We start from the raw sequence: 17322 nt of genomic DNA on the forward strand, positions 1-17322 counted from the left end.
GAGAAACAGTTCAAGCGAAAGAGGACAGCCTTGAAATTAGTAACTATATTTTCCTTTTTTTGTTAATTATCTATATATATGACTAAAAAAGCAAACTCTAACATAGACATAAACAGGCCATTTATTTGGACGAGGTATTGGAAGATCGTTCATTCTATGACTTTGAGATCACTCCAAATCTGATTTCATCACAATTTGAATTTGAAGAGCCAGAAGGCCTTCCGACCCTCAAAGCTGGATCATAAGATCATATAATTAGTAGTTATTGATATGAAATTTATGCAATTATATAATACTCTAATATAGCTTTCTCGATATGTAGGAGTAACGCGGGTGTGTGGGTTGCAAGTTGGATGATAGCTTATTTTGAAGATGATCATTTTAACATAAAGGTAATGTTATGCACTAATCTTTTTCTTCGTTCTTTCTTTTATATTTTGGTAAATAAGCCTAATGTGTAATTATTCAAATTTTATTAGGTGGATGATGGGGTTCGCATGAAGATTGCAGTCTCACTCGTGTTAAAGAATCATAATATGATCAGCTATAGGGTCAAAAAATTCCATTGAAAATCTTAATAAGCTGTATGATAATCACCATCGTGATGATTATGAATTTCCACAAGATTAGATTTACAACATAGGATATTTATTATTATTTTTGTTTTTATTATTTTCTTGTGGGCATATGAACCGTCTAGTAACATACGACATTATATTTTGTTTACGTTTGTGTTGGCATCTGTTTGCCGAATTATTTAATGTCTCCATTTAACTATGTATGAATTTATACTCTTTTGGCGATTGAAATTTAGTTCTTTTATACTCTTTTAGTTCAGTGGCATCGTCTTTCTTGAAAGCATATTTCTCTTGCGGGGATGACCCTACTCTTTTATAATCATGAGAGTCCGTCTATTCTGAAGTTATCCTTGAGGATTCAAGTTCTTTCACTGTGCGGTGCTGGATCTAAGGCTATCAATGATCCAAAAGGTTAGTTAAAGAAAGCTCTATAGCAGTTCTTTTATGAACCCTGCTATGCAATTTGAAGTTCCAATTGAGTTATTTACTTATCAAATTCTCTGCTAGCTTCATGTCAAAGAAAGCTCTATAGCAGTTCTATGTAGTTATTGAGAGAAATAACTACCAAGAAGTTGGATATTTTGGTTAACAAAGTTAAATTTCGTGCCACTTTCTCATATAACTCAAGCTGTTTCATGAGTTATAAATATTCTTTAAATGATTAAGGCTCAAATATTTATTTATCATCACATGACTTGTACTGGTTTAGGCTTATAAACAATGCTTGCCTGTTTCCTTGCATATTAAGAAAGTCAAACTTATTTTTTAGCCAAAATATACATATATTAAGGCACTAATTTTTTGTACTAGAATCTCATTAACAACATCAAATATGAGTTTTTTTTGCATTTCTTCAAGATTATTTATCCTAAGAATCTTCCGGCATTGTGCTTCATATTGAACTGCAGCTTATTTGTCTTCAATAGTTCAAGCGCAAAGAACAACTTTGGGTTTATCAGGCGACCTGGTGAATGAACTGCCTGGATTAAGCTGGGGCTACTGAGCAGCCCTGATGCGAGAAATATTTCTGCTATGTATTTACGGTCAGAATCTTTTCTCTCTCTGCAATTGGTGTATTTCTCGCTATTATCATCATTTTGCCAAAGAACTTTATCCAAATTCTGAGTTTGAAGGTCATCATCACTAGACCCATTTTTGTTAATTTGGTTTTATATCATATTGAGTAATGATAGAGGACTATAAAAGCGTGCATATAAACAGTAGAGTTAGATGACTCAAAATTACCCACTGAGTTTTTTACCCATTGAATTTTTTTCAGAATCTATACTCCCCTTTTATAAGATTGAACATGACTCAGAATTAGATGAACAAAATAAGAGAGTTACTTTTATTACATAAGAACAAAAAATACATGTAACTCGATACATTAAAACAAAAATGAACCTTTGATCTACTACACCCTGCTGCCTTAATCTACAAAATATATCTTGACAATTCAAGTCAAGAATACCAAAATTTGTGCTACTGGATGAAACACTAACAGAATACAAGATATTCAATTACAAAATTTTAAAATGGAAGTGATGAATGATTGGGCTTAAATGTTGATCATCGCCAGGCGATTTGTTTCCTTCGGTCTAATAAACTTGGAAAGCACCTTCACATCACAAATCCAATGGAAGCATCAAGAGGTAACTGCTGAAAACATGACATGAAGTCGGTCAGCAGGCGAGTCATAGGAGCTACACAAATATAGCAATTGAGAGATCTTATATGCACTACTTAGTAGTTAGTATACACTTCTCTTATATACCTATTAAAAGTGATTGATAAAAAGTGAGAGAAGATAAAAAAAATTCCTCTTTTATATCATAAACGAAAGGTGTACAAGAAAGGTGCACAATAAAAGTGGTACATTTCTCCATTGACAAAGTATTAATGAGTGCCATATAGCAGTAGTAGTTGATAACATCAACATTCAAGCCCTGAGATGACCAAGACAAGCACTAATGATCTTATGATTAAAAAGGGAAAGTCAATTTATATATATCTGTAGATAAATAAGTTATTATAGCTTCATGCATCACTTAACAACAGTCCAACTGAGGGACTTACTTTGAAGATGTTGCTATGAAGGTTTCAGATATCCTGCTAATCCATCTCCTCAAGAATAACATATTTGCCAGCAGAATCTGTTGTGTGAAGCACTGCCACCTCGCCTTCACCAAAATGGCCCTTCTGAAGCTTCAGATATCTAAAATAGAAAAATAGACCGAAAAAACATATAAACAAGCATAATAGAATTAAAGGAAAAAGAATTTTGGAAGACAAGTTTGCTGACGACTTACTTGTACCAGTTGAATAAACTGACACCAGACAGAATAGTGCAGAGACCGAGTCCTTTCACCCATGTAAATTTATCATGAAAGTACAATACCGCAACCTACACATAAACAACATATAATCAGAAAGCGCAAGTAAATCTACAATCAGCAACCGCAACACTAAGAAACATCTATCCTATTCGAATATAACATGCAATAGTTATAAAAAATATAGTACTAAATTAATTCATATACTGAAGCAATGTAATCTTGACAAAATGATACCGAAAGGATCTGGTAATAAATATACAAGATTAAGAGGAACCACTGGATATTCATATCAAAAGATAAGAACAATATCGAAGCGTAGTTCATACCAATATGGCGACGGCCTCCTTGACTACTCCTGCTATTGTGACTGTGGCTGCACTGGTTACTGAAACCAAAAAATATTCAGTTAACACCTGGAACAAGAAAAAATATCATATAATTGCCTGTTGAGACTATAAGTTTTAAGCAGAAGAGAAAGAAAAGAGAAGAAGAAAGATTATTAAACAATATGGACGCATTAGTCTAATAGAACATGATGTGTTTACAAGAGAGGAATACTATCTCTATTTATAACGAAGTGAAATCCTAATCCTAATTAAGGATTAAGGAAATGAGTGACATAATCAATCAGAAACCAAGAATTTATCAATGGAATTAAGAGTTATGAATTCATCGAAGCAAGGCAGCAACTAGAGTTTAGTGGGCACTCTAATATTACTTTTAGATCAAGACTATACTCTAAGAAAATGCATGAAATGCCACTTTGATTCTAGACATATTATGTTTCAATACAAGGTTAAGGGGCCAATGCTTCATCTATCCTTCAAGCCTAAACAACTTCTACTTATGTGAAGTATATGATGCGTGAGCATCTTTCCTATCTTTTCCTAGTGAATTTGCATCTAATTTGTTGAGTTTAATAAAGAATTAATTATATTTTAGCCAATATGGATGCCACTTTGAGTCTTTTGCAATTTTGTTTATTTTAGGTAGTATTCGGCTGGATTTGATGGAGTTTCTACAGCACAAGAATCAAAGGAGATGGCAGCGAGGAGCGACGCGTGCGCGTAACTGACGCGTACGCGTGAATAGGAGCTTTCCATGGCGACGCGTGCGCGTGCTGATGCGTATGCGTGATTTGAAGATTCGCACAGCGACGCATACGCGTACCTGACGCGTCCGCATGACTCGCAGAAAAGACCATCGACGCGTACGCGTGACATGCGCCACGTACAGAAAACACAGAAAAATGCTGGGGGCAATTTCTGCGCTGTTTTGACTTAGTTTCCAGCCCAGAAAACACAGATTAGAAGCTGCAGAATGGACAAAACAAGTGATCCCCACCCATCAACTGAAGACTTGTTAATTAATTCAAATTTAAATTCAAATATTATTTTTAGGAAAAGATATGATTTTAGTTTTAGAAATTTGAATTTTAAATTTATTAGGATTAGATATAAAAGGATCCTAACATTAGTTAACGGGGGATCCCACCTCAACATTATTCTATTCCAATTTATAATTTACAATCCTTATTTTCTCTGAACCATGAGCAACTAAACCTCCATTGTTAAGGTTTGGAGCTCTGTCTATTTGTATGGATTGATATTATTGCTTTTTCTATTTTAATTTTTATGTATGGATTTATACTTTAAGAATTGCTTTCGCTCTTTATCTTATGAATTTGGGTGGAACGGAAGTATGACCCTCTTTCTATTTGAGTTCTTGTAAAACTTGGAAAAGCTCTTTACTTGAACAACAGCTTGAAAACATATTCTCCTAAATTTTAATTACCTGGATTTAATGGGATACGTGACATATAATCCTTTTAATTTTGGGTAATTAGAGTTTTTGTGGCATATAAACTGGAATTTGATCATCACCCTCTAATTGGAATTAATTGACCAAGGAATTGGCTGTTGATGAATTTTAGAGGAGACTAGAAAGGTCTAAGGAATTAGGGTCTAGTCACATATAGTTTGCCATAAATTAAATCCTACATGATTAAAATAGTTAGTAAGAAAAATTAATCCGGAAAAATAGATAACTCTGAAACCTTAACTGCTTTCTCAATATTTTATTCCCAACTTATTTATCTGCCTATTTTTAATATTCTAAATTAACTGTTAATGCTTTTGAACTTCCAAACCCTATTTTATGTTTGTCTAACTAAGTGATAAATCACTATTTCATGGTTTATCTTGTGCTCAATTGAGTGGTTTTTATCAACTCTTTACCCACTTATTCATACTAATCGCTTGTTTTATATTTTCCTTCCTGATTTTGTGCTATGATTGAAAACATATTTCTTTGGCCTATAATTTGCTAATATTAATCCTCTCTTATTACCATTCGATGCCGTGATATGTGCGTTAAGTGATTTCATGGATTACAGGGCAGGAATGGCTTGGAGGATGGAAAGGAAGCATGCAAAAGTGGAAGGAATACAAGAAATTAAAGGAACTGCAAAGCTGTCAGCCTGACCCTCTCGCACTAAATCGATCATAACTTGAGCTACAGAGGTCCAAATGAGGCAGTTCTAGTTGCGTTGGAAAGCTAACATCTGGGGATTCGAAATGATATATAATTTGCCATGGTTTCCTTGAGGATAAGTGATGCGAACGTGTGCTCCACACGGACGCATTGCAGTGACAAAAATCAGCGTGTTTGAGTTCGCAACCAGCGAATTCTGGGCTGTTTCTGACCCAGTTTTCGGCGCAGAAAACACAGATTAGAGGCTATAAAGTGAGGGAATGCATCCATTTATATAAAAAAAACAAATTAATACAACATTCATAATTAATAATTTTAGGATTAGATGTAGTTTTTAGAGAGAGAGGTTCTCTCCTCTCTCTTAGGATTAGGATTTAGGATTTCTATTATGTTTAGGCTACTTCTCTTCAATTACAGGTTCAATGTTCCTTTAATTTATTTTCTACTTTTATTTTTTCTATTACTTTAATTGTTATTTATCTTTTCAATTTGACTTATGAACCATTCATGTTAGGATTTTCTTAATTAATATAAATTGAGGTATTCCAGATATAAGATCGTTTTATTTATGTTATTGATGTTTTTGATTTATCCAAATTATTTTCATTCGAGTAGATTTTCTTCCCTTTTGGCTTTGGTTGATTAATTAGTAATACTTGAGTTATCAAACTCAACTGTTGATTGAGATTGGAGTTGCTAATTGATTTGTATCGCTCTAAAACTGGTCTTTCCACAAGAGTTGACTAGGACTTGAGGATCAAATTATTAGTGCACTTGACCTTCCTTTGCTTTAGTAAAGGTCAACTAAGTGGGATTAAAACCCGATTCTCATCAGACCTGATAAGGATAACTAGGATAGGAATTCCAATTCTTATACCTTGCCAAGAGATTTTCTAATTATTAATTTATTTTTCTCGTCATTTAAATTACTTGTTCCTTATTTTAAAAACCCAAAACAAAAATTCTATCTTTTCCGTAACCAATAATAAATCATACCTCCCTGCAATTCCTTGAGAAGACGACCCGAGGTTTGAATACTTCGGTTATTTATTTTTATTGGGTTTGTTACTTGTGACAACCAAAACTTTTGTACAAAAGGATTCTTTGTTGGTTTAGAAACTATACTTACAACGAGAATTTATTTGTGAATTTCTTTACCGATAAAAATCCGATCGTCAAAAAATGGTGCCGTTGCCGGGGAATTGTAAAAGTGTGCCGTATTATTGGTTATTGTAAATATTTACTTTTAAATTGATTTTTTTCGAAAAAAAAAATTTTCAGATTTTTATTTTAAAATTTGTTATCTTATCTTATCTTAGTTTTAAATTTCAAAATTCAAATCTTTTTCAAAATCTTATCTTATCTTATTTCAAAAATCAAATTTCAAATTTCAATATTTAAATTCCAAAACTCAAATTTCAAATTTCAAAATCAAACCTTTTTAAAATTTAAATCTTTTTCAAATCTTTATCTTATATTGTTGACTTTTTCAAAATTCAAAATTCAAAATTCAAAATTCAAAATTCAAATTTCAAATTTCAAATTTCAAATTTCAAAATTTAAAATTGAAAATTCAAGATTTAATTTCCAAATTCAAAATTTAAATTTCAAAAACCTTTTAATTTAAAAACTTATCTTCTCTTACCTAACTTATCTTATCTTTTCTAATCTTAAAGTCAAATCTTTTTTAAATCTTTTCTCTTATTTACTTTATTTTATTTTCTTTTCTTTTGCTTGTTTATTTGTTTGTGTTTTTAATTTTTATTAGCTACTATGAATTCTCACCCCTCTCGCTTTGAGTTTGGTTCCAATGTTGCTGTAAGGAATAGAAATTATAACAGGAACATGCATCAAGGTCGAAACAATCACAGATGGAAGGAGCCACGAGGATTTGATCAACCCTTTCGGCAGCAGCACCCTCCAAAGTACTATGGGCAATGATCATCCTACAATGCATGCCAAGACAATAGTTATGGTGGACCCTTTCGTGACAACCAACCTCCACCAAATTACTATAGTCAATAGCCATTCCAGGGAGCGTACCAAGATGATAAATATGGTGGACCCCCTTGTAGTTACCAACAAGCCCCACCATATGCTTATGAACTGCCTCTCTAACATACCTTTGAACCACCAAACTCACAAGCCCCTTTACACCATTCACCTCCATATGACCCTAACCCTTATCCACCCCAACCTCCACTGGATGACAACACCCTTGGTGTTATTCGCCAAGGGCAAATAAAGCTTTATACCACACTTTCCTCTATCACTAGTCTCACCTCTACTCTTCAAGCACTTATATCCCGCATGGACCAATCCTCTACCTCCAATATTCAACCCTCAAGCTCTAGTGCACTTTCTTTTCAACCACATAATAATCTCTCCATCCCATCACCACCCTCCAGGGAAGAGCACCCACATCCATCAATCCAAGAGCAAGATGATCCCAATTATGCTATTGATATGGAACAGGAAAGAAGGAATCATCTTCGCAAATCCAAACTTCATAAGAAGCTTGAAGAACTGAAGATTGATGGTTTAGAAGTTATAATAAATACTCGTTGTAAGTATAGTTACTAAACCAAGCAATCAACCTTTCTTACAAAAGTTTTGGTTGTCACAAGTAACAAACCCCTTTTTAAAATTGATAACCGAGTATTTAAACCTCGGGTCGTCTTCTCAAGGAATTGCAGGGAGGTATATTCTTATTATTGGTTATGAGTCTTGTAAATTGGGGGTTTTGAAAGTAAGGAAGCAGTATGCTGAATGATAATAAGAATAAAATAAATAACTATAAAATAGACTCTTGGCAAGGTATGAAAACTGGAAGTCCTTTCCTGGTTATCCTTATCAATTGTAATAAAAATTGGATTTTTCTCCCACTTTGTTAACCTCTAACTATGAAGGTAAGTTAAGTGGATGAATTAATTCTGATTCCTCAAGTCCTAGTCTTTCCTTGGGAAAAGTTAGAGTTATTGAAACCCGAATTAATTCTGGAAGAATTCCAATTTTTAATCAACCATGAGTTTGATAACTCAAGTGTCTCCAATGACTCAACCAAAGCCAAAAGGGAAAAATATAAATTATTTATATAAATAAAAGAAAGCAATCATAATTCTGAAATACCTCAAATTATATTTAATAAAGAAATCAATTCTAACATGGAGTTCATAAGCCAATTAGGAAACATAACTAATACAAGCATTAAAGCATCTGAAAATAAAAGAGAAATATAAAATAAAAGGAATATTGAACCTGTGACTAAAGATGAGTTGAACTAAACTAATAGAAATCCTAAAATCCTAAATCCTAAGAGAGAGGAGAGAACCTCTCTCTCTAAAAACTACATCTAAAACTAAAAATTATGAATTATGAGCTTATGATCATGAATGAATGGATTCCCGTACTTTATAGCCTCTAATATGTATTTTCTGGGCCGCAAACTGGGTCGAAAACAGCCCAAAAATCGCTAGAGAAGAAATCTGTCACGCTGATTTTCGGAACTGCGACGCGTCCACGTGAAGCACGCGTTCGCGTCACCTAGCGTAAGGGCAACTATGATATATTATATATTAAATCGAAGCCTCGGACGTTAGCTTTCCAACGCAACTGGAACCGCGTCATTTGGACCTCTGTAGCTAAAGTTATAGCCGTTTGAGTGCGAAGAGGTCAGGCTGGACAGCTTAGCAATTTCTCCAACTTCTTGTATTCCTTCCACTTTTGCATGCTTCCTTTCCATCCTCTGAGCCATTCCTACCCTGTAATCTCTGAAATCACTTGACACACATATCAAGACATCTAATGGTAATAAGAGAGGATTAAACATAGGGAACTTAAGGCCAAAGAAGCATGTTTTCAATCAAAGCACATAATTAGGAAGGCAAATGTAAAACCATGCAAATAGTATGAATAAGTGGGTAAAGAGTTGATAAAAACCACTCAATTGAGCACAAGATAAACCATAAAATAGTAGTTTATCAACCTACCCACACTTAAACATTAGCATGTCCTCATGCTAAGCTCAAGAGAAGCTATAAAGGAGTGAAGAGGAATGGTAAAATGTATGAAATGCAATCCTATCTATATGAATGCAACTAAATGCAAAATGTTTCTACCAACTTGGTGAAAAGTAAATAAACCTTTCAAGAACAAACATGAACTGGATTTCACTAAATCAAATCATAAAAATGAAGTACAAATAGACTTGCAGAAGAAAATAGCTCATGAAAGCCGGGAACAAAGAATCGAGCATCGAACCCTCACCGGAAGTGTATACACTCTAATCACTCATGTGTTTAAGGTTTCGATTCTCTCAATTCTCTACTAACCTTGCTTTCTAAGGCTTGCTCTTCATCTAACAATCAACAAAAATTTAATGCACAGATACACATATCAAGAGGTCTTTTAAGGGTTGTAATGGGGTTAGGGTCAAGGTAGGATTGTATTTGGCCAAGTGGACTAAAATCTGAATCCTTAATTAACTTAAACTTTTCTCACCTAACTTAAGACAATCCATGTAATTACAATGCAAAATATAACTGCCCGTTAACTATGTTTTCCACATATTCATGCATCCGATTTTGAGTATAGTACATATGCATTGCTTTCATCATTTACTTTGGGGCATTTTGTCCCCTTCTACTTATGGGTATGTAAAGGAAAATATATATATATATTTTTTTTCTTTTATTTTTTTCAATGCATATGATTAAATTATTGGATGCATGAATCATGTCCTAAACATTTCTTTCACATTTTCAGAAAATTCTAACATACTCAATTCTCAAACCAAATGGTTCCAAACCCAATTTTCCCACACTTAAATCATAAGCACTCTTACTAGTCTAAGCTAACCAAGGATTTAAATTAAGGACATTATTGTTTTTCGCTTAGAGTTAATGATGTGCTAAAGTAAAGAACAAAGGGGTAAAATAGGCTCAAAATTGGTTTGAAAGGGATAATGAAAGGTAAGGCCATATGGGTATGTAAGCTCAGTGAAACAAAGGCCTCAATCATGTAAGTGTATGCATACATCAAACCATGGAAATATAGAATTAAGCAAGACAAAGATCACAAATTTAGAGAGAAAAATACACACTAAAACAAAATTTTGGTTGATAAAATGCAACCAATTCAAATAGGCTTAAAATCTCACAGGTTTTGTGTGTTCAAGCTCTAAACCATGTTCCAGTATAATATTTCTTCAAACAAGTTTAACATTAAATTTTATTCAAATTAGTAAAATGCTCTAAAAATGTTTCTTGAAAAAGAAAATATTTCTTCAACCAAGTGGTAAAATATGCACAAAATCAAATAATCATGTACTCAAACATGCAAATGCAACAACTAATAAGGAAAATAAACCATTGATGTTGAGATAGAAGAGTAACTAACCCATGGAGATTGGTATCGACCTCCCCACACTTTAAAGATTGCACCGTCCTCGGTGCATGCTGAGATGTGCAGGTGGACGGGTTGTTCCAACTGATGCTTTTCTCCAAAGATTGTGCAGATGGACTTGTCTTGTTTCCCCATGTAAACGTCTTCCGGTTCCCTTCCGGGTGGCCATCCTGAAAGAAAAAGGGAAGAAAAGTAACCCAGAAATAGAGATAAGAAAATAAATGAAGCATGAGTGGGTTAATGCCAAATGAAAAGGGTCTCATTTACATGGAAGCTTCAACATGTACGTGAGAAAACAATAGAAGCCATGGCATACCAGTGGTACAAAATTTGTAACAATGGGGAAGAGAGTGGGGAAGGAGAGATAATATAAATTCATGTCAATGCAAAAGTAATACAGATATAAAAGATTGGCATTGATTTAAATAATATTACTTAATCAGAATTAAACAAGTCATTAAGCACCAAGAAAATACCAGAAAAGATGTAACAGTTCAATAAGAACATTTGAACACCAATGGAAAAATAATAAATTTAGAAAAGAAAATAAAAATATGCACAAAATTAAAATGCAATGAATGAAATATGCAAATAAATTAAGTAAAATAAAAAGAAAGATAAGAAGAATGAGAAGTGAAAGAAATAAAGTAAGAAAGAAAGAAGAAAAGATAGAAGAAATTAGGATTAGAAAAGAAAAGATAAGATAATTGGCGCTGATCTGGATAAGTTGTGCGCGCAGGCGACGCGGATGCGTGAGTGACGCGGTCGCGCGACTTGCACTTATACTAATTGACGCGGTCGCGTGACCCGTTTTATGCTACTGGCGCGAGGGCAGCCTCGCACTTGCACAACTCTCTGTTCAAACTCTTATTGTGCCAAATGTTGGGTGACGCATTCGCGTGGTTGACGCGATCGCGTGAATGGCCTTATTTCCAATATGACGCAAATGCATGGGGCACCCGTTCGCGTGAGAGGGCTTGTGCTTCTAGCATGGTTCCAGCCCCACTCCGGCCCAACTTACTGCCTTACACCCTTTTACGTCAATTTCACAGAGCCACGCGTTCGCGTGGGTGACGTGGACGCGTGGGAGGCATGTTTCCCATGTGACGCAGACGCCTCAGCGACGCGGTCGCGTGGGGTGATTTGTGCCAAAGGCACGCCTCCAGCCACGCTCTCGTGTGCGTGTTTTTTTTTTTTTAATCTTAATGCAATTATGCAGTATGCAATATGCAGTGCTAATGTAGATGCTATGAAAACTTCCAGGTTCAATGAAAATAAAGTAAAATAAAAATAAACAACACGAAATAAAATTGAAAAAGAACGATCATACCATGGTGGGTTGTCTCCCACCTAGCACTTTTAGTTAAAGTCCTTAAGTTGGACATTGGATGAACTTCCTGTTATGGTGGCTTGTGCTTGAATTCATCCATAAATCTCCACCAATGTTTGTGATTCCAATGGCCTCCGGGATCCCAAACTAGCCGCAGAAAGCCTTCAAGTAAGTTGAAGCAGGTGACAAGGCCCCAAGAGTGTTGATTGCTGGACTGAATTCCGGGGTCCCAAACCTTGCTTTTGCACCCGTCTTCTTGTTGAGCAATATTGTTCCATCCGAGTGGCAGGCAATCTGAATTCTCACTAAGGCGGCCAAACAACTTCCTAGACCCATTCAATTGAGCTTTACACCAAACCTTGCATTTCAACTTGGAGCATACAACCATGTTGAACCTTGCTTGACAACTCCAACTACTAACCATCTTTCTTTTACTCTTAATGCCACAAAGAGCTCTAAGTTGACCATCCGTCTCCAGTAGCCCATATTCAAGTGGAATTAGAAAGCTAAGGGATATGAATTTTACCCACTTGAATGTTGTGAAGGATGATGGCAACTTAGGGGGAGGCATTGTTAATGAATTTGCAAGCTCTACTCCCTTGTGCTCTTCTCTGACAACTTCCACCTCTTTGCAAGTTTCTTCAATATCAACCTCTTCCTCTTGGTAGCTTTCTTCCAATTCAATCTCTTCTTCATTGCTCACCAAGGGCATGGGAGGCTGTGCTTCTTCTTCTTTAATCTCCATATCTTGACCAACCTCTTCCAAGTCCTTAACTATGACATGTCTTGGAGGTTGTACACCCTCTTCAACATCAAATTCAAACTCCTTAGAAGGGGGCTCTATTACTTGAGGTTCAAATGGAGGTTTCGCATCTCCTAAATCTTCAACCAATTCTTCTTCTTTGATAATTTTGGCTTTTTCCACTTGTTCCAGTACAAAGTCATGCTCCTTACTATCCACTGGAGTTTCTAGTATCTCCTTCATGCTATGTTCTTCATTAGATTGCCCACATGAAGCCATGGGGGTTCCCTGAATGTCCGAACGTTTGGAAGGTAATTGATTTATTACTTGGTCTAGTTGGCGAAGGGTTGCATTAAGTCTTTTCCATTGCTTCCTTGAAACGCTCCGTTGATTCTTGAGGTGATGGATATGGACATGGTACATAAGGAAGTGGTGGTTCTTGGGAGTAATCGGATTGAAATTGGGGTGGTTCTAGATATGGTTCATATGGCTCATAAGGTGGTTGGTCTGGTGGATAAGGGTCAGGGTCATATGAGGGTGTTTGGTGGTAAGGGGCTTGTGAGTATGGTGGTCCAAAGTCATGTTGAGGAGAGGGTTTATAGGCATATGGTGGTGGTTGTTGATAGTCTATTGGAGGTGGTTGTTGCCATGAGGGTTGATCAAATCCTTGTGGCTCCTCCCATCTTTGATTGTTCCAACCTTGATGCCTGTTCTCATTGTAATTTCTTCTTCCTGCAACATAATTGTAACCAGACTCATAGCGATGGGGGGTGAGAACTCATGATAGCAAATAAAAATTAAAAAAAAACAAAAATAAAAACAAATTGAAATTAAAAGGTTATTGAAATTTAAATTTTGAAATTTGAAAATTAAATTTTGAAATTTAAATATTGAAATTTGATTTTTGAAATAAGATAAGATAAGATTTTAAAAAAGATATGATTTTTTTTGAAAAAGATTTAAATTTTGAAATTTAAATTTTGAAATTTTAAATTTTGAAATTTTGAAATTTGAATTTAAAACTTTTTTTTATTTGAATTTAATGATGAAAGAGAAAAACAATAAAATGACACTAAACTTAAAATTTTTAGATCAAAACGAAGAAAAAAACTAAGAACAACTTGATGGTCAAGATGAATACGAAGAACAACTTGAAGATCAAGATGAACACCAAGAACAAATTTTTTGAAAAATTTTTAATAACTAAATAAAAACCAATAACCTCTTAATTTACGAAAAGGCAAAAATAAAAACAAAAATAAAAATAAATAAACAGATAAAAAGCAAATATTTACAATAACCAATAATAAGACATACGTTTGCAATTCTCCGGCAATGGCGCCATTTTGAAGAACTGAAGATTGATGGTTTAGAAGTTATAATAAATACTCGTTGTAAGTATAGTTACTAAACCAAGCAATCAACCTTTCTTACAAAAGTTTTGGTTGTCACAAGTAACAAACCCCTTTTTAAAATTGATAACCGAGTATTTAAACCTCGGGTCGTCTTCTAAGGAATTGCAGGGAGGTATGTTCTTATTATTGGTTATGAGTCTTGTAAATTGGGGGTTTTGAAAGTAAGGAAGCAGTATGTTGAATGATAATAAGAATAAAATAAATAACTATAAAATAGACTCTTGGCAAGGTATGAAAACTGGAAGTCCTATCCTGGTTATCCTTATCAATTGTAATGAGAATTGGATTTTTCTCCCACTTTGTTAACCTCTAACTATGAAGGTAAGTTAAGTGGATGAATTAATTCTGATTCCTCAAGTCCTAGTCTTTCCTTGGAAAAAGTTAGAGTTATTAGAACCTGATTGTGTACTAAAAATATAAACCTTTTTTGTACATAATTATTTTTATAATGACCTACAAACATGGTCAAAAAAGAGTTAAGTTCCTCCTAAAGGTATTGGGCTAAAAGGATGGAACCCAAAAGAACACCTTGAGGAGTTGAATTTCTCTTCAGTGGGAACTATATTGGTGGAAGTGGATTGGTTGGATTTGGAGTGTAAAGGTGTCATCTAGTTGAAAGAAAACCAAACTAGATGTCCCTTCACTAATGTCACATGTCAGGAGCTTTAGTTTAACGTGTGGGAATCAAATTTCTACCTTTTCAGTTGACAAGACTTGAGGTGACAGGAGTACCTAAAGATATTTTGGAAAGAGCAGTAAACCAAAATATCATACTAAAACCATTGGCCAAAGGGTGTCCTCTTCATCATGGTTTTACACTATAAAAAGGACCCCAAGCCACCTCTGTGAGCAACCCTTTCATCCTCTTCTGAGAGCTTCTTTTCTGAAATCCTTCACTTCACTTTTCACCTTCACCTTCAACAAAACTTCACTTTTCATCCTTCACTCTCACTTTTCACTTTCACCTTGATCATCTTCTTCTTCATAGACCTTGAAACCCTTTTCATCCTTTACTTTAACCTTCACCTTCACTTTCATCCTCTTCTGAGAGCTTCTCTTCTCTGTAAACTATTCCTGTCCACTTTAAACAAAGCTCATTCATCCTCTTGTGACATTAGTGGAGGTCTCAACACTTGTTCTCCACCTCTCTTCCTCACTATTAGTTCTTGTATTGCTTATTTGCCATTAATAGAAGTGTCTTCCTCACAAGTTTACTTACCCCTAATCTCTCATCTTAACTATTATTTTTCATTTAATCTATTTTTCACGAAACCACCCGAATCATCTGGCGACTCCACTGGGGAGGAACACTTCGACGTGATGGCTAGAGATCAAACGAGGTATAGAACCCCCTCACCACCTTTGTTCGCAAATCTGGAGAATATGGAGAAAGACGAGAACACCCCAATTACTTGTAGGGTGTTGACGCGTATTCTAAAAGTCAAGGGATCGTGAAGCTGAGTTGCAAGAGCTAAAAGGAAAAAGAGAAGTTGTGGGAAGTAAGATGGAAGAATATCACCGGAGACTGACATTAGCTTATGACAAGCACATTCGGCCTAGGGTGTTCCTAGAGGGAGATCTGATACTAAAAATCAGTAGGCGCAGTAATAAGGAAGATGTCTTTGCCAAAATGGGCTCCCGAATGGGAGGGTCCTTACATTGTTTCTGAGGTACACCCCAACGGACACCGCATCTTGCTGGACCCGGATCATGGAATAACCATCGGCCCCATCAATTTCAAGTACGTTAAACAGTACTATGCCTAATTTTAGTTTTAGAAGTTAGAATTTTAATTCCAAAAGGCTTCTTTATCAAGAGCCAATGTTTATGTTATATTATTCTGCAAGCATCCTGCAATACATGAGAAAATTACTTTATCAATCATACACTCAAAAAATGTGAGTGATGCATCTTAAGAAATTTGCAGTACAAAATAGTTCCAAAAAAGTGAAGTGTCCCACCCTCCAAGATCCTAAAAAGAGTCGAGCATAAATAGGGCAAGAAAGTTATGGGTACCTTCCTTTTTTTGGAACTGTTTCAAAAAAGTGAAGTGTCCCACCCTCCAAGCTCCTGAAAAGAGTCGAGCATAAATAGGGCAAGAAAGTTATGGGTACCTTCCTTTTTTTGGCCTAAAAAAAGGCAGAAAAAAAAATGGCTACTGCTTTTCTTAAAATCATACACTCCCCCTGCAAAAAAATTTAATTAAAATAAATTATTTTTATTTTTAAATATCTATTTATGGTTACAAATGAGCATTGCTCATAATTTTAATTCAATTTCTTTTTTATTTATGATTTCATTGGAAACGTATACAAATGAGGATATAACATCCAAAGTTGTAAGGAGAAAGATCTTTATCAAAGAATCCCTATAGCTAACTCCAAAATTAGCAACCCAATATACATGGGGCGGGGTTAAGACAAAAACAAGAAAAGAAGAAAAAGGGTCTTACCAAGTAAGAAGACAGAGCAAAAAGAACAGAGCAAAGTTGAATGTGGGAGTGTCCTTTGCCTTAAGAAAAACTCACAATAGTTGAAGAAGATAGAGGATTTGGATGATGGTGGTGATAGTAGTGATGATAGTGCACTGTGTAAAAAATGCCTAGCAGAGATGATGAGGAACACGCTCTCCCCTATCCTCCCAGGTGTTCTCCCCTTCTTATGTGTCTCTCCAAATCCAGGTATTCAAATTTAAAACGCGTCCAATTAAAAGGGTAAGAGTTTCTCCCCTTCTTATTTCCTTATCTATTAAATTATTATATTAAATCAAATTATCCCTCTTTTTTCATAAATATATATATATATATATATATATAATAATAATAATAATAATAATAATAATAATAATAATAATAATAATAATAATAATAATAATAATAATAATATTATGTATATATACATACACTACTTTTAAAAATAAATACATACATACAAATAAATTATGAATATATTCATTTACTAATCTTATTTATTTATTTATTTATTTATTTTATTAATATTTAAAATATTTTCACAATAACATTTTT

The 17322-nt window shown here is 34.6% G+C and overlaps 1 protein-coding gene across 1 annotated transcript; it reads right to left on the reverse strand.

Annotated features, from left to right (window-relative positions):
- Positions 1-2237: 2237 nt before the first annotated feature.
- On the reverse strand, positions 2238-15335 carry LOC112748816 (probable sugar phosphate/phosphate translocator At1g06470). Its single transcript, XM_025797057.3, has 4 exons — positions 15263-15335; positions 3241-3299; positions 2888-2982; positions 2238-2793 (listed from the first exon to the last, which is right to left on the reverse strand). The coding sequence occupies exons 1-4, from the start codon at positions 15333-15335 to the stop codon at positions 2691-2693; spliced, it is 330 nt and encodes a 109-aa protein (XP_025652842.1). The 3' UTR covers positions 2238-2690.
- Between the last annotated feature and the right edge of the window lie 1987 nt (positions 15336-17322).

This window comes from Arachis hypogaea, chromosome 15, assembly GCF_003086295.3.
Source record: "Arachis hypogaea cultivar Tifrunner chromosome 15, arahy.Tifrunner.gnm2.J5K5, whole genome shotgun sequence".
NCBI classification, from domain to species: Eukaryota; Viridiplantae; Streptophyta; class Magnoliopsida; order Fabales; family Fabaceae; genus Arachis; species Arachis hypogaea.